The following is an 18,077-nucleotide window of genomic DNA, read 5'->3' as shown; positions in this document are numbered from 1 at the left end:
TACATTTTGATGCTACTGAGTTGCTACTGAATTTTAATGAGGTTTAAAAAAGAAAAGAAAAGTTATTGTAGAAGCTGATGTAGAAATGTAGAGAAGTGAGATTAAGAATGTGAAGAAACTGAAAGTAAACTGAGTTTGACGTACCCGCCCATCCAAGAAGCAGAAGAAACGGATGTGGCAACAAGTGTCTGGGAAGGAAGACAGCAAACAGGAAGGAGGGAGACACAAAGACTGACTGAGGGAGAAGTTGGCCTGTTATCTGCTGCTGAGACTTTTGACCTATCCACTTCATGCAGACTCACACCCCACACCCTAGTTCTTTCTCCACTCTGCATCTCTTGCCAAACCCCAGGCCCTAGCAGAGCCAGGCAGAGGCCCGGGCCAGGTACCGTAGATAATGTGGCCCCCTTTTTTAACCCTGGGGATTTCAAGGCCTGAACCGTATCTGCATATAAAAACAAAATGGAAAATATAGATATACAATAGTGCTTTTTAAATATACGTAGGGAAAAGGATTATTTTAAGTGTTTACATTTAAATAATGGTGAGTGATTGTGAATATGCTGACCGAGGCCTCCTTTGGAATCTGAGGCCCAGGCCAAGTGGCCTATATGACACCCTCCCCCCCTCTGTTTGGGCCTGCCAAACCCAGAAACTTCTCCACCCTCCCTTTAGGGGCAAGGGCAAGGAAGCTAGAGAGCCAAAAAGGTTACTATTTTTTAAAGAGTAATACAGTACTAATAAACTGGGAAGAGAGAACAAAAGGGGACAAGAGAAAGAGCTTTCACAGGAAGATGTGAATGTGAAAGAAGCAGGTTGAAAGGAATGAAAGACACCAGCAGCTTGGGGGGGGGCTGTCAGAATAAGTGAAAGCCAAGTGTGAAAAGAACAAGGAGACGAAATTACAGATCAGTCAAAAACAAAACAAAAACGCCAACCACTTTTGTGTATATTGGGCGAGGGTGGTGGAGGTGGAGGGTAGATAAAATAAAAAATAAAATCCCCTCCCCACTAAGAACTTCTGGGTCAGCAATTCTGCATAAAAAGGGGAAGCAGAGTCACAAAATGTCCCATGCCGTCTGTACATTTCTTCAAGAAAGATGAACTGTGGACAAAGAATTTAGCAATTTCCAAAGAGGGATTAGTTAGCAATGGGGGCGGGGGCGGGGGCGGGGGGGGGGAGTCTTCAATGGCCAGCTCATTCTGCCAACCTCTTTCTGCTGCCATTTTGTTATTGGCACTGCCATTTTGTGATGGGTGGGCTTCAGTCTCATTTTAGCCAGCTCAAGTGGATCCTGGGAGAAGAAAACTGGAGAACCCCTAGCTTAAAGCATAATAAAGTGGGGGGAGGTGTTGCAGGGATGTGCACGCTACTGTTGCTCTCCAAAAGTGGCAGGCAACTGTGTGAATTAGTAAGCCGTGAGTATGTGGAGAGTCCCCACATGTTTTGGAAAGCACCGTCCTAAAACGTGCAAGGAGCCTTGTGGGAATACGTTTTTGGGACTTCCCGCGCTTTGCCGCTTCACAAAAACCTTCCGCGCTAATGCACGGAAGAAAACAGATCCGGCTAGTGACTGCTGCCTGGATCTCTCCACGCTTGCTAGAAAGCGCGCCAGGAAGCCTCCTAGTAACGGTCGGAGACTTGTTTCCCGCCCGGAAACACTGACAAATGCAATGTTATGATTGGTTTATGCCTATGCTGTGACGCTGTTCAGTTTGTTAATAAATGGCCCCTGCTCTCTGTTAGCGGTAGTAGAAACGTACAGAAACGCGAGACAAGCACAGAGAGAACACGTGTAAGAACAAGAGAGAAAGCGAAAGAACGCGCACAGAGAGTAGTTGGGAGAGCGCAACCCAACAACCGACTGCAGTCTTATTCTTTATTTCTTATTTTTCATTTGGCCTCTTTCCTGCTTTTGGCCGCACCTTTTGCTATTCTTTTCGCTGCCTATCCTATCCTCAAGTACATCACTTGATAGTTCTTTCAACTTTGTAAGGTAAGTCATTACAATACATTGTTCCAGATTGGGGGTGATGGAGACTGAGACAGAGGCTTGCCTGAGCTCAGTGAATTTACAGGTGATTTGCTCCTGTGCTTGACTGCTATCCTACTCCCTCTCAAAGCCAACCCTACATATTCTATGCATTTGCAGGAATCATGAGACATTCTTTCCGCCAAGATTTAACACAACCCCTTCCTGCAATGTAATTCTAAAGCTACAAACAAGGCTATACAACAGTGCTTATATTATCGGGTGGGATTGGGGGTGGGGAGATTGTAATAGGTATTGAATCATGGCATCTAGTTCCCATGGTGATTGGCAGATGAACAGCAACATGTACAGAGAGATGCATACAGTATAGAAGTGTGTGGTGATGTTTCTCCCAATCTTTGCCGCTTCTCCATGCACACGGTCATATTCCTTCTGCCACACCCATTTATCAACTGTGTGCAAACGAGGAATATATTCTGTTGATGCATAGCTGCATATGTGCAGGTCATGCACAGTAGGTGGAGGACATATTCCCATTCTTCTGCACATCACTATGATAATGTGACAGCGCTCCTGACTCTTCTCTTCCTGTGCTCTCTTTACATGCAAAAAAGCACTCTTCACAACTTATCTTCATCACAGTGTGCCTGCTGCTTTGCAGAATATAAGGCAGGCACCCTGCCTCAAAAAATAAAAGCTCACAAAAGTCGCAATCTAACATTCAACACAGGGGAAGCAACAAGAGGAGGGAAGAGACAGGGAAGCAACACATAGGTGTTTCAGTCCTCCCAAGGTGGAAAAGTTGACTCAGGTGGTAACACTGCAGTCCTATGCAAGTTTAGGCATAAGTTAAGCCCCACTGAGATCTGTGGGACTTACTCCCTGGTGTGCGAGCATACAGTGGTGCCCCGCTAGACGAAAAACTCGCTAAACGAAAGCATTCGTCTAGCGGAAGGCTGCCCTGCTAGACGAAAAAGTCTATGGGGCTGCCTCGCAAGACAAAAAATTTTCATCTTTTTTTTTCGTTTTGCGGAGCGTGGCTGTCATTGCCGCTCCGCAAGACGAAAAACCCGCTAGACGAAAATTTTCGCAGAACGAATTATTTTCGTCTAGCGGGGCACCACTGTAGTATGGTACCCTAAGGTTGCAATCCTATGCATATTTACTTGAAATCAGCATTTACTGCTAAGTAGGCAAGAATTTTATTGTATTGTTAGGCACTAAGCATATCAATTGAAAAAAAAGGGGGGGGATTTCACGTTCAGCTGTATGGGTCATAGTTTTTGTCAGAAATGCCAGTTCTTTTTAAACGTAAAAAAGAAACACAACTTCTCTTACATCATTACAGGCCAATCACAAAAGTGGCATCTTTATTCAACAAGATATAGTACAAAATGAATCTGTACATCTTTCTATTAACAGGATGTGTTTACAGTTATATTACACTTTTCCAGCCTTTATACTGTATCATCTTAAATACAAAAGAAAATGTACAAAACCCTTTATTCACTTTGTGATTTAGGCCAGCATGAGACAAAGGGACTCTTCTCACTAGCCTTCTCCAACTGTATGCATTCAGTTGCAGCTCTCAAATCATGCCAACCCTTCAAAAAAGCAAAAGAAAAAAAGTGGAAAGTAACCTGTTTGTTGTGCTGTTTAAAATATTAAAGAATTTCTAGAGTAAGCTTCTGTTCTTATAACTGGGGTATGTGGGTTTTAGAAACAGCAAATTAACAGGGTGCAAGCTGTTGGCCCCAATCCATCTTACGTTGGACTTTCAGTCTGATCCTATGCTTATTTACTTGGAATTAAGTTCATTCGGTTCAACAGGGTGTATTCGGTTCAAGCGTGCATAGGATTGTAACTTAAGTTTCACTTAAATCAGTGGAACCAGTCAGTTGCACCAGGGATGTGTGGCCTAGGGGTACATGACACTGGTGTGCTAGTGCTTTGTGTCCAAGCACTACTGCCTTGGTTTATACATACCACCCAGCCTCATGTGTAATGATCAGTCACAACTAACTTATTATTTGTTGGTTTAAGCAAGGGCTTGTTTAAAATACCTTGTGTCAAAGAAAACCCAAACTGGGCTCAACAGTGATGGCTACCTTGAGATGATGGACTGGGTGCTCTGTATTGTTTGGTTTGTTAAAACATAGCGGGGAAACAACTCTCTTTCAATTTTTCTCATCCCCCAGTAAGTAGTTAAAATATTAGAAGCCTTTTCTCTTAAAGCCAAGCTTCCCCCCACTTTATTTCCCCAAGGATGTCAATCACAGAGTGAAGTATTTTCACACATACAGCCACATTATGGAAAAGCAGATTAAGAAGCATCTGTGACAGCTACCATGAAGAGAAAGGCAGAGCTGAGCTAACCCAACACAGATTTGTGGTGGGACATCCATTGCTACTTCAAATATGCTGTTTATTCCTGGTTTAGTGATTTAAGACTTGAGTAAACCCTTCACTCAAACACTGTCACTTAATGTGTGAAAGGAGCAATTTTTCATACATAAGGATAGCACTAATTACATCCAGGGAAGCAAAATTCAAACGATATATATAGTCTCTGAAACATGCTGCTGTTCACGTTCACAACATCTGGTACAGTGACAATTTTCAGAAAAGAGATGGATTAGAAGGGGTCAGCAAACTTACCGCGCCTCGGGCAGGTGTCTCCAGCGCCGACTGCGCAGCGGGCTGGAGGGCGGGGGAACGTGCGCCCATACAGGTGCGCACACGCTATTTCCGGCGCACTTTTGGGTCAGGGGAGCACCGTCAAATAGCTTGTGTGCATGTGCACGGGCCTCCTCCAACCCGGATGTGCACCAGAAATAAAGCTTGCACATGCGCACAAGCTATTTCCAGTGCTCCTCCGACCCGGAAGTGGGCAGCCGTGCAGCGCAGCGCCAGTTAAGAACGGGTAGAGGCAGCGGTCACTGTGGGCCGGATGAACAAGTCCCTCAGGCCTTATCCGGCCCACGGACCTTAGTTTGGGGACCCCTGGATTAGAAAGACATAAGTTTCAGCAGATCCTTAGCAAAGTCCATTTATGTTCTAATCTATCTTGGATAAAATAATCACAATTTGAATTCAACAGTTTGATCCATGTCAAGCAATTCCATTTAGCTTAGATAATTTAAATCTACCTGCCCCTCTAAATAGCAAGAGGATGCTCTCTAAAATCACACCCCATGACAAAAAGTTTAAAAGGCAAAGCCAGCTTTACTAGCACCAACTGAATGCAAGCAATTTTATATTTATAGATGCTAGTCTTAATTTAAAAGGAAAATTAAAAGGTTAGTTCAGAACAAGAGGATGTTCAAAGATATTATATGTGGATAACCTAGACCTACTGATCTTTTCTTAAATCCCTGAGTTTGCTTGATGGTTCCCCCATGAAACCTGGTGTCAGCTACATCAAATCTAAATGGATGCTGTTTAAATAGCTTCAGCAATGGCAAAATCCATAAGGGAAACACACTTATTACTTATCTTGCATTTTAAAGAAGGAAAATAATTCAAAAGGGGAGATCATGTGTTTTGCTTATCTCAAGGTTTAGTTTTAGTATGGATGCGTTTATGGGGGGTTATAGTTGCTACATTAAGTGGAAATTAAAGAGTGAGTCAACTATTAAGTTCTTCAAGTGAATCAAAACAAATTTAAAGTGGTACAATTAGCAATTCTTTAAAAAGCTCCACAGAAGCAATAAAATGAAATAGCGGAGGGGAATATTTTGGAATTTTGAAGAATTATGCAGTTACTAAGATGTTCATTCCAAAGAAAGTATTGATTTTAATGTAGGAAACAACTGTATCACAATTTAGTGTCATTTGAAACCAAGCACACTTTTCTGGATTTTACCCTGTAGTAGATTAACAAATGCGCAAACAGAGAGACCATCACTTGCAACTGGAGCCTTGAACATTTTCAGTTACAGCTCCCACTTCCGAAGAGGCAAGCAGTTTGCTAAAGCTGTGGCTTGCCTCCAGGGCTGTGAAAGCTACTGAAACGCCAAAGGAATACCCCCCCCCCACAACCCTGTTGCTCCTTTGAACTGTAGCCTGTATGTAGGACCCACATTATGGCAAGGTTTTAGTTGTCGTTTGCACCTTGTCTATCTGATGTGCACATTTTGAAAAACAAAAAGCTTTTGGACCACCTACAAAGTTGTCCAACCTCATAATACTGTTAAGCCGCACAACACCCGGCTTCTACAAGCTCTTCTCACAGATTCCAAGACATGTTAATGGAAGAAAATCTTGCTCAATAATATCCTAACATTTCAGAGCCATACGGTGTCTCTCTTTTAATGGAAGCCCTTGCTACTCCAACTATGCTTGCCTACTTGCCTACTAACAAAGGCCGTGGGCATTTGAACAAGGCAAGATAAGGTGCTTTTGAGAAGCATGCAACGTATGTAGTCCAGACTCTAAACAACATTTAAATACCACATTGCTTTCAATGGTACCAACAGCTTATATAATGTTGCTCTAGAAACAGACACCTTTATATGCTACTGTAGTATTAAAAGAGAACACGTTTCTGTGCATCCGTTCAGCCAGAAAATTATCCTTGCACCTTTGCTTCATGGCTTACTAAAAGAGCAATGGGTTAAACAGCAAGTGTCCATAGTCATCATGTTGTTTGATTTGAGGCCAAAGGAAAAACATGTTGAGATTAGTTTTTGTACAACAAGAGCTCTTATATGACATCAAAGTCTGGGGGTCCTTTCACCCCTGCAATTCCTACTCTCCAAGGAGCTCAAAAATCATGTGTGCTGGAGCCAAACTGGTATAAATGGCAAGGGTGTTATTAACAGATACATTTAGAGTAGACTAGTATATGCTAATTGAGTGCTTTGCATCTCACGATAGCTAATGCAACAGAAATGGGAGTTAACCAATTTTTAGATATGTAGATTGAGGTTACATTAATAACCCAAAGTTGCACCGTCTCCTACACCTACTGCAATCATCCTGTTTGGGCACTTGAAACCTGTGGGAATGGCCTCTTCACACAATGTATGCCAGCATTGTCTTGCCATTTTCAGCTCAGCCTGAAGGGGGCTGCTTTTTATGTGCATAGGTTTTCCGACACAGGGACAAGACTGGATTCCTGCCTCTGAGGATGAAATTCTATGTGCATCGAAGAGATGATCACACATGAGCTGTGGAATGCTGCAAATGCCTGTGTTGCCATGGGGCCAGGGCTAGCGCCACACATTCCTGCAGGGCCCCTTCATGCATTTAGAACTGAATGCTTGAATAGAATTTGCAATATCAGGTTAAGACAAATCCGGCTCATTAGACCTGAATTATGATGGAGACTGGAAAAGCAACAGAAAAGAAAGACGCCTTCCGAGCTTAACAAAGCACTGGCCTTTTCTCCAGCCAACTGTTTGGCTAATCTTGGCATATTTGTGGAAAAAGAAAAGAGAAGAAAAGAGGCTGAGTGAGCTTGGATGGGGTGGAATCCTTACACGTCTCAGAGAGGCTCTTGCAGTGTACATAATTCAAAAAAATCAGAATTCTGCACACGTTGCAGAGGACTTGTTCGTTAAATTATTTGTCATTTTGTAAGTGCAAACATATTTCATCCACTGCTGCTAGGAAGAATTTGCCCAAGTGGGGAGGGGTAAGTACAGATCACCGAGGATAAGTATATTCATATTTACTGATAGTCTTTTTATCTGCTTCTTATGGAATGATATATCCAAATGAAAGCACCCACAGACACTCAAGGGTGGTAAATACTATTAAGGGATTAAGATGGTGTCGAAAGAATTGGGAGGAGAACCGGAAAAATAAATCAAGTTTATCACAATTGCAAACATACTCACATGGCCTTTTTTTTTTTTTACTTAGAAGAAAAGCAGAGGCTTGACTTTCTTGAACAAAGACTCGACTATAAGTTTCCTTTCTGTGTAGGCCAACCTCCACCACAATCATCACCTGAACTATTGAGACACAACTGAAAAAGGGCACTGAACAATCTGGTACAGCAGGCATCACTTCTGAAGTAACACACTCGTGTTTCACAAAAGCTGTTTCGTTATTCCACTGGCACTGTAATAACATTCAACCCCGCATTGAGGAAACATACATATCCCTGAAAAAAGAAAGGTAAGAGTCCTAAGCGACTTTCGGAACGCAACACTCTTTTACACCTCCCTTGCAGATGTGGCCCATTCATGGGGTGTCCTAAAACCACGCAAAACAGTCCCGGCTGGAAAATCCAGTTCACTTCGCTGAGGCTCCTGCTATTGCGGTGGCTGATGCTCTGGGGGAGGATCCTGGAGAGGCACAGCTGGCCGTGGCCCTGCCGGCCTGGGAATTGCCTGGTGCTGCCTCTGCCTGTAAGCAATGACTGTGCCCAAGAGTAAAGCAATGATGGTCATGAGGTAAAGGTCCCACTCAGGTCCCAAGAGCTGGTCCATGTCAAGGTGTGAGAACACTTCTTTGATCTAAACAAAAAACAGACAAAGCGAGAGGCATTCAGTCCTCAGCTGCTGTCCACAATTTCAATAGCTTCCTGCCCTTGAACAAGAATGTTAAAAGGTAAAGGTAAAGGTACACCTGACAGTTAAATCCAGTCGCGAACGACTCTGGGGTTGCGGCGCTCATCTCGCTCTACAGGCCGAGGGAGCCGGCGTTTGTCCACAGACAGTTTTCTGGGTCATGTGGCCAGCATGACTAAGCCACTTCTGACGAAGCCAGAGCAGCACACGGAAACACTGTATACCTTCCCGCCAGAGCGGTACTTATTTATCTACTTGCACTGTGCTTTCGAACTGTTAGGTTGGCAGAAGCTGGGACCGAGCAACGGGAGCTCACCCCATCGTGGGGCCTCGAACCGCCGACCTTCCGATTGGCAAGTCCAAGCGGCACAGTGGTTTAAACCACAGTGCCACCCGCGTCCTTGAACAAATTGTTACTGAGTGTCAAACCTTGCCTTTTTGATGGGCAACTTATCTGTGGCGACCTTGCAGTCAGGTTATGTTCTTTCTTCAAGGACCCTGGAAATCTGTTTAGTGTATTTCACCTCCCATGGATTACACATGCTGCAAGTTTTATTTTTAACTCGAGTTAAATTTTATACCTGCTCACTGGCTACCACCACCTACAGCTCTGCAACACCCATGGGAACACTTCTCTCCCACTCTTCCTCAACAGGAATATAAAGTGATCAGTCTGAAAGGTGGTTGGATGAGTGCACAGCTTCAGCTTGGCCTTCCTGCAGCTTACTGCTTCATGATTAAACCCCGATTGACTGTAGCAGAGTGCAAGAGAAATGTGAAGGCCCGTTTCTAAGGGACAAAAACAAAGTGCCCCAGGGCTTTCCTGAAAAGGCCAAGTTAAGAGTCCCTATCCAATGCGAGTACTTCGTTGAAATAAACAAGAAAAAGGAGTCATAACCCTGACCTGCATAGGTTCACTCTTTCTCCTTACACCCAGCTTGATGGTTTTACAGCCTAAGGATCCCTTAGATAGCTGGATATTTGCAATGATGGCTAAATGGAATCTCCCTTGTCAGAGGAGTTTTGGCAATGAATACCAGTTCTGGGGGCTGTGGGAGGAAGGGACAGCATGGGATGGAAACTGCCTTCATGCTTCCCTTGTGGATTTTCTAACAGCACCATGTTGGCTACTCCTGCGGCATAACATCCAATGATTTCAAAGGAGTCTCCAGCATAATGATGAATAAGGGTCTTGTGAAAACATGAACAGTCTGGATTACTGTCTAGGAACTCAGTCAATCATGGTAACACTAGCATGTCAGGCACTGCAACAGGGGCAGAGGGTCAATTTTGGGTAAAAAAAGGTAAAAGGTAAAGGACCCCTGGATGCAGGGCCGGGTTTAGGTTTGATGAGGCCCTAAGCTACTGCAGGTAATGGGGCCCTTTATATGTCCAGCTGTCCTTTGTCAACAACAAATTGTCACAGTTTTTTGTGTTGAATATATGCTATATGAAAAAAATTAAAAAACTGTCCAGAAGCACCTTAGAGACCAACTAAGTTTGTTCTGGGTATAAGCTTTCATTTGCATGCACACTTCTTCAGATACCAGATATGCTATATAGTAATTCATAGGAGCCTACACAACACAAAACAAAACAAAACATTGTTGCTGTATGTAGGTTTTATTTTATTTGTTTTTTATCTTATATTTTGGAAATGTACATCCAGTTTTTTTCCCTTTAAATTTTTTTGGGCCCCCCAAGAGAGCGGGGCCCTAAGCTAGCTTGTTTAGCTTATAGGTAAATCCAGCACTGCCTGGGCGGTTAAATCCAGTCAAAGGCGACTATGGGGTTGTGGCGCTCATCTCGCTTCAGGCCAAAGGAGCCACTGTTTGTTCACAGACAGCTTTCCAGGTCATGTGGCCAGCATGACTAAACTGTTTCCGGAGCAACAGAACACCGTGGCGGAAGCCAGAGTGCATGAAAACGCCGTTTACCTTCCCACTACAGTGGTACCTATTTATCTACTTGCACTGGCATGCTTTCGAACTGCTAGGTTGGCAGGGGCTGAGACAGAGCAATGGGAGCTCACCCCATCACGGAGATTCAGACTGCTGACCTTCCGATCAGCAAGCCCAAGAGGCTCAGTGGTTTAGCCCACAGTGCCACCCGCATCCCTCAATTTTGGGTGTAGCTGAATGGGAGCAAATGTGACAAGGAAACACTTTTACAGGCGAAGTGGGACAGAAGCTAAAGACAAACATTAACCTCCAACCTGAAAACTTGACACTGCCAGAAACTGTTCGATCTACAGGCAAGGGTTCCTGCACCTTAAAGCTGTTACATCTATACTTACTTACTTACTTACTTACTTACTTACTTACTGTTACATCTATACTGTTATATCTATACATCTATACTTCAAGCCAGTCACACAGAAGAAGGGGAAGAGAGGTAATTATGACCAGGAATGCACCATCATCCAAGTACCTTCAGTATCATTCTTTTCCTATAAAAGCTCTGCATTACTTACATTGGTTTCCTGTACATACTGGAAGGCATAAATGATTCCTAGTTTGCAGAGCGCAAGGAAGACTGGAACTTGAGCATCTGGACTGGCATCTGCTGCCATGTCATAGAAGCGTTTTGCGAGGTGAATATCCTACAAAATACATACAATTAAAATATATTTGTGAATGACAAAAGCAATTAACTTGAACTTGTTGGTGCCGACTTCTAAATAACAGCAGGAAGCTGGTATTTTCCCCACCCCACCCCAATATATTGCATAATAAATATGCAAGGCACTTTCATTAATGGTGACCTTGTCTCCATTCAGTCAGATTGCAAAGAGAGATTCCTCCCCCTTCCCACTTGCCGCCCGGTGCATTATGCACAAATGCCTACAGTAGATGGCAAGAGATCCTTACAACTGACCATATTGGAAATTTTGCTGCAACAAATTTCACAATGACCAAGGTGGCTCACCTGCTTGATACCAAGTCCTTTCTCATGCATATAGCCCAGGTTGAACATAGCTTGGGCACTGTGCTGCTGCTCCGTTGCCAGGCGGTAGTGAATAAATGCTGTTTCGTAATCAACTTCAGTTCCAAAGCCATAGAAATGGTAATCGCCAAGTTTTAGTCGAGCAACAGTGTAACCTATCAGCAAAAGCACAACCACAATGTAGAGAAGAGTGGGCTATATGGCACATTTCTTTCAGTTTGTCAGGGATTGTAGGTTTGTGTCCCAGACCAATAACCAATTGTAAAGGGAATTTCATTCCACCACAAGATTTTCTGGCACTATGGACAGAATTTGATTCTGCAGTACAGTATTTAGTTGAACACGTGTGCCCCGTTATGCAAATGCAACCTGAGAATACGGTAGCCTTCAGAAATTTCATTTCAGAAATTACAAAGTTTGCGATCTAGGCTGATTACAGCAGCTACTGCACAATGAGCCAAGTGCACTGGCACGGCAAAAGCAGACCCAGTATCGGTTCAGCTCTGTAATATGCAAGATTTCTTAGATCTGACTGTATTTTGCAACAGTCAGAGAAACGTGGCTGCAGGAAAGAGGGGGTTCAGGTGGCACAAAGCAAGACTTTAGTCTATTCATGATCTGCTTCCAGCTACTGAACAGACACAGCAGCAATAGGGATTTCTCCTTCCCTTTACCAGTCTGATCAGGAAACTGCCACAAGGACTCCTCATGTGTGCTATGGCTGAGGAACCAGAATATTTGAGCTATGACTTACCTTGGGAGGCTGCTCTATTCCAGTGCAGTAAGGCTCTGGGATAAGTCTCATTCTCTTCTATTATGCTGGCTTCTTCTGAGGAATTAGAATAAATGTTGGGAGAATTAAACACACAAGTCATATTTAATTTCCAAAAGATTAAGTACCCACATGATTCAGGCTGACGGTATAATGCGAGTAGGGGTGGACACAGCCTCCTAGTTTGCTGTCATTGACATCACACAGTGACCACCCCTTTCCTGCATCTAGTCTGCCAGACCCTGATGGTCACGGTGGTTGGTGGCATGAGCCTACCAAAATCAGGAGGTTACACTAGGGCCCTGCACACCAGCAAGCATAGATGGTGGGTATGTATTTTACACTTTCCTTCATGGGACTGATTTTCTGCCCCTGTGTTCCCTGTGCAAGATGCCATCCTGCATCTAACAGTCTGGAGAACAACATATTAAAAAATAAAACAAATGTTTCTGCTCATGAAATCTTCTTTTCGGAAGCAATCCCATTAAGAGCAAGGCTTGAAAACCCTCAAATATCCAAAGGCAGCAAGAACGCCTACCCTCCCTTGTTGGAGAGGAGGCTTCCCAGTGTTTCCTTACTGACCTGGAAAATGCTGAAAAACAGCAGGCCCTGGTTCTATTCTAAAAATAATATATTATATATTATAATCCTGTTTCTGCAATTCTGGTCCAGTGGGAGAAGAATTGTCTCCATAACTGATAATTTGGCCTGTAGTTTACTTTAAATTTAGAGCCGCAAAAACACTGGGATAGAATGCCATGATGACAGAACACACACGGTGCCTACAGGAGTTTTCAATAGGAAGCTTGCTTAAGAGTGGCATGATAATGGGTCAGTTTAAACAGTTACGTACTTCAGCGATTACCTAAAAAGCCCAACAATCCCACTACGTTGCCCAAGATTAACACAGATCATCTTTTCAATAGCACCCATTCATTAAGTTTCAACAAGGAAGAGCATGTGACATCTGTGCATTGTGACTGCTTCACATGCAAAATATTGATTTCCTGGACATCTCTGAAGAAGCGCAAGTCCAATGGTTGGTGCCCAATGAAACTAGTAGGGGGGAAGGCAGAGAGGGGCCAACAGTAGGTGGAACCAGAGCCAAAGGCAGGCAGATTAAACTTATTCTAGGTTTGTCCCCATCCTCACTGAGATTAAGGAGAAGGAAGCTCCCTGGATGGGACGTAAGGAAGAAGGCAAGCAGGTAGGAATTTGGCTGAGCTTAGTGGGGCAGCGCCCCATTTGCACTAATGGACCAAACTCCACTGAGTACAAGGTCTCAGTTTGCACAGGCATTTGGGGGAATGAAGGGACATTTTTACTATAGCATTCTATGATTTTATCTATAATGGAACATATATAAAATATTCTGTTTTAAGTTATAACTCATGATTTGTCAAGAAACTTGCTGTATCATTACATATGAAGCCACCTTCAATGCTAAAAAGCACAGCATAGCTAATCAGCATCAAGCCAGTAATGTATACAAGATGTAGTCCAATCCCTTACTTTGATCAAGAATGAAGGCAGCATTGCTTTGTGCAACCTCATAGCCTTGTTCCGCCAACAGCAGATATTGAACAACAGCAGAATTCGTATCACCATCTTTATAGCTGTTGTAGGCAGTCATAAGCTTCTCAGACCAACGGCCTCGCTCACATACGTTCTTAAACAGCTGCAGAGAACACACACAAGATAGCTATAAAATTTTAAGCTAACCACTTAAAATATATTGAGGAGACTCAAACAGGTATTCCCGCAGACCCTTAATTTGTGTGATTCAGAAGGCAACAAGGCATAGAAGAATCAGGGTGCACAGTCATTCAGCAGGGAAACGAGTGGCAAACACTACATAAAAACTCATTCAGGAATTCATCTGCTGCACAAATCATCTGCCAAGTTTACTTTAAAGCAGGGATGGGGAACATGCAGCCTTCCAGATGTTGTTGGATGACAAATTCAATGTTCCCTCACCATTGGTCATGTTGATTGGGACTGATAGAAATTGGAGTCCAACAGCATCTGGAAGGTAACAAATTCCCCATCACAGCTTTAAAGACTTCAGATTTATATAACCACACTTTGTTGCTCTCAAGTTAGACTTAGAAGCATTCACCTTAATTTATATTATATTCTAGTGGAAAGTGTTTAACTTGGAAAGTGTTCGTGTTTTTATAGTGGACTGAAATTTAAGGACAATATTGTACAACTCAGACAAAGAATATATTTTATTCTTCAAATACCAGCAATCTGCTAAAAATATATTTTTTTTTTTTTTAAAAAAAAAAATTCTTATAAAAGCATTTAATTGAGTATACTGGAATTAAAAGTCCTTCCACTTTATTTACTTTGAAGCTTTTCAAACCCTGCACATTTGTGACCCAAACATGGTCTTAAAACTACATAGCTGAAATATGATGTATTTATTTATTTCATAAAATTTAGACACCACTTAATTGTGAAAAAAAACCCTCAAAGCGATTTACAAAGAGGAAAAAAACCCTGTTAAATTATCAGTAAAACAGTTAAAAACAACTATTTAAACTGTTTAAATAATTTAAATCAGCAATAAACTAAAAAAGGGTTAAAACACACATCAATGTTCTATGGATATGGGTAGACTATATAAATAAAACTGTTTTTAGCATGCACCGAAAAGAGTACAGCTCTAACAAAGAGGGAGAATTTAACATCCCTCTATGTGGATTGCTCCATCAGCACAAGCATTACAACCTGCCAAATGCAACGTCTCCCTCTTTCCATCCTCTGGATGCTGTTCTGGGGATTCGCAGAGACAATTTCAGAGGGCATGTGGGGAGACAAGCCCCACCGTGCAAGTGGAAGTCCTCATGTGGGCTTCTGCTGATGGAACTCATTAGCTGAATCCCACCCAGAGCAGTCAGAACACTTAAAGCAAATTCAGCCTCATGAGCAAAGACTGCTGCTTGATTTTACCTCCAGCGACTTTGCTAAGGCCTTGCCTGTAAGTCAGCAAAGGAAGGAGTTAATGCTTACCTCCACAGCAGTATGACAGGAGCGCATGACACCAGTGCCAGTGGCATGCATTTGTGCCAAGTTATAGAAGGCGAGAATATGCCCTCCTTGAGAAGCCAAGTTAAAATACTTATAGGCTTGCTTATAGTCTCTTTGGACTCCAATTCCATCTGCAAATTGAGAAGTGACAATACAGGATTAGGGGCAGCTAGAAGGAATGAAATGATGCCACTTGGCTTACCAACATTCTCCCCATAAATCCAAAAGTACAAAAGCTAAATGATAGTAAAGTGGAAAAAGTAGCATTTAAATACGCAATGCTAGTAAATATTAACTGTTTATTGGGAAAGCACATTCAATTCTGAAAGGGCATTAAGTATTAGGCATCCTGGGTATTAAAAGTAGTGAGTTTCTTACAAGGACTGTGCTGATTCCTGTATACTGCTGCAAATGTTTGTCTGGCCATCTGCCATGGATGCTTTAGTTGACATCCCTTCCTACTCTACTATTCCATGGTTCTTTGTAGAAGTTTTATCTCACCTTTCACTTAATTAACCAAGGTGGATAAACCAACACACAGCCCAATCTAAAAAAAAAAACAACATTCCACGCCAGAGTTCTATCAAGTTCAACAAGGCCTACTTCTTGATAAGGAGGTCTGCAATCTTTATAATAAGCAACACACATACACTGCCTCCAGTCTTTATTCAAAGTGTGATAGGAGTCCCAATCTGCAAAAAAAAAAAAACCTTGAATAAACTCATAACAAGAACATGAACCCTGGTAAATTAGACCAAAGGCCTGTTTAGTTACAGTGGCCACAGATGCCTACAGGAAGCATACAAGCAAAACATGAGTGTGATAAGACTATCCCTGTTCATGATCCCCAGCAACTGGTATTCCAAGGCATACTGCCTCTGGCACTGAAGACCATACACAGCCATCATTTTATGCATTTATGTATTGCATGCATTTATAAAAGTATTTCTATACTGCCACAACACAAAATGCCAAGGCCTTGTACATCACTAAAACAAGGGTTGCCATATTTCACAAAGTGAAAATACAGACAACCAGCGACTCAACAAAAAATGTTGAGCTTTTTTTTGGGGGGGGGGGTCATAAAAAAATTTGTTGAGTTTTTTTCTGTGCCCCCCCCCCCAGAGATCTTCTTAAGTTTTCAATTTGTCCAAATGCTTATTAAAGCCATCCAAGGTAGTGGCCATCACTACATTGCCTGGTAACAAATTCCAGAGTTTTACATGCTGTGTGTAGCAGTATTTCTTTCTCTGTCTCTCCACACCCACCCAGTCCTAGTCAGTACTGTATATTCTGGCGTATAAGACTACTTTTTAATGCAGGAAAATCTTCTCAAAAGCCGGGGGTCGTCTTATACGCCGGGTGGAGAATCTGCGGCCGAGTATATCTCAAACTCTATATTTTAACTGGAAAAGTTGGGGGTCGTCTTATACGCCCAGTCGTCTTATACACTGGAAAATACGGTAACATAATATTTACATTCCTACTGTTCACAGAAAAGAGAAAGTACTCAGGTCTGTTCTTTGAAATGGCTTCAACAAGAAGGGTATCTGCTCAAATGACCAAATACAATACAGTGGGGGGAAATAAATTTGATGCCACCAGGGAGGGTACTTATTATGTACATTGTATTTCTACTGGTTTTGGCCTATGCCTCATGAAGTATATGAAAAATTACAAAGCAAGTATTTTTACTCTTAAAAACCCAACCAATGACTATTATTATTTGAGTGCAACTGCCACCTCTTGGTCACCAGCTAGTACTGCAGACCCCAAGCTATAGATACTGAACATAGGCTTAAAGTCACTCACTGTAATACATGGAGCCCAGCTGAAGCTGCCCATCAACCCATCCCTGTTCTGCTGCCTTCTGGAAATACTTCAAGGCTAGCTCATAATTCTGCAAGAAGACAAAGACAACTGATAATCAGGATTGTTGGAGTTCTACTTCACTTTGAAAGTTTTACCAGACACCTTTACAGCTATTACTGCATTATATTATTATTACAGTTAATTTAAAAAATTGCCTTCTAAGCCAGCATCTCAAGGCGATTTCCACACAATATAATTAAAACAGTTAAAAATGCAACAACAAATACATTTAAAACAAGACCAAGACCTGAACAAGCGGAAACTTGTGGTAAAGACCCATTTGTCCAGCTTGGAAAGTCGGTCAGAACAAAAATGTCTTCAGCTGTTTCTGGAAAGTGTGGATAATGGGCAACTGATATATCATGGCAGACAGATATTGATACTAGAAGGGGAAAGCTATATTGAACCTGAGCCCTGGTAATCTCAAGTTACTCTACGCGGGCTTCCTGTCAGATCCAGCAGAAGCTCTCTTTCCTTGTGATTAAATGGGATTCCTTGGGATTTATGGGACAGCCTTCTCTCTCCTTCTTGGTTCCCAACACATCCTCGAATATGACCTTCTATCATCCAGCACTGTTACACACAATAGTCCAACCCCACTCCCCCATCAGCCTCTCTTAAGCAACTCTGTATTTTTTCCCTTGCTGCACTTTATTGTTTTGATTTTCAGAACTTCCTCATATTCTCAAAACCTACATTTTCTATGAAGTCTTTGGCAAAATCTCATATTCCCAATGCCCTAGTGTAATTAATCATGACTATGTATAGCTGAAATACATCTTCTTTCCCTGTTTAGCTCTGCCTTTCTTCCTCTTCACCCCCCTAGGTCAAATTATGGGCTGCAAGCCCTACCCTCTTGCACCCTAAAGCACCACACAGAGCAATGGCACTACATAAATACAAACGGCTTTAATTTTTCAAGGCAAGTGAGTCACT

At 42.5% G+C, this 18,077-nt stretch overlaps 1 protein-coding gene across 2 annotated transcripts in view; it reads right to left on the bottom strand.

The window, feature by feature from the left end:
- Positions 1 to 7,653: 7,653 nt before the first annotated feature.
- SEL1L (SEL1L adaptor subunit of ERAD E3 ubiquitin ligase) overlaps positions 7,654 to 18,077 on the bottom strand; it is a 33,073-nt gene continuing 22,649 nt past the window's right edge. For both annotated transcript variants that reach the window (XM_033141695.1, XM_033141703.1), the window contains 7 exons: positions 17,082 to 17,169; positions 15,252 to 15,400; positions 13,746 to 13,911; positions 12,216 to 12,290; positions 11,444 to 11,616; positions 10,989 to 11,117; positions 7,654 to 8,461 (listed from right to left, as the gene is read on the bottom strand). In XM_033141695.1, the coding sequence (XP_032997586.1) occupies positions 8,258 to 8,461; positions 10,989 to 11,117; positions 11,444 to 11,616; positions 12,216 to 12,290; positions 13,746 to 13,911; positions 15,252 to 15,400; positions 17,082 to 17,169 (984 nt within the window). In that variant the 3' untranslated portion in view covers positions 7,654 to 8,257. The remainder of the gene's footprint in view (positions 8,462 to 10,988; positions 11,118 to 11,443; positions 11,617 to 12,215; positions 12,291 to 13,745; positions 13,912 to 15,251; positions 15,401 to 17,081; positions 17,170 to 18,077) is intronic.

Source organism: Lacerta agilis, chromosome 1 (genome assembly GCF_009819535.1).
Source record: "Lacerta agilis isolate rLacAgi1 chromosome 1, rLacAgi1.pri, whole genome shotgun sequence".
NCBI lineage: Eukaryota > Metazoa > Chordata > Lepidosauria > Squamata > Lacertidae > Lacerta > Lacerta agilis.
This window is presented reverse-complemented; position numbering and strand designations above follow the sequence as displayed.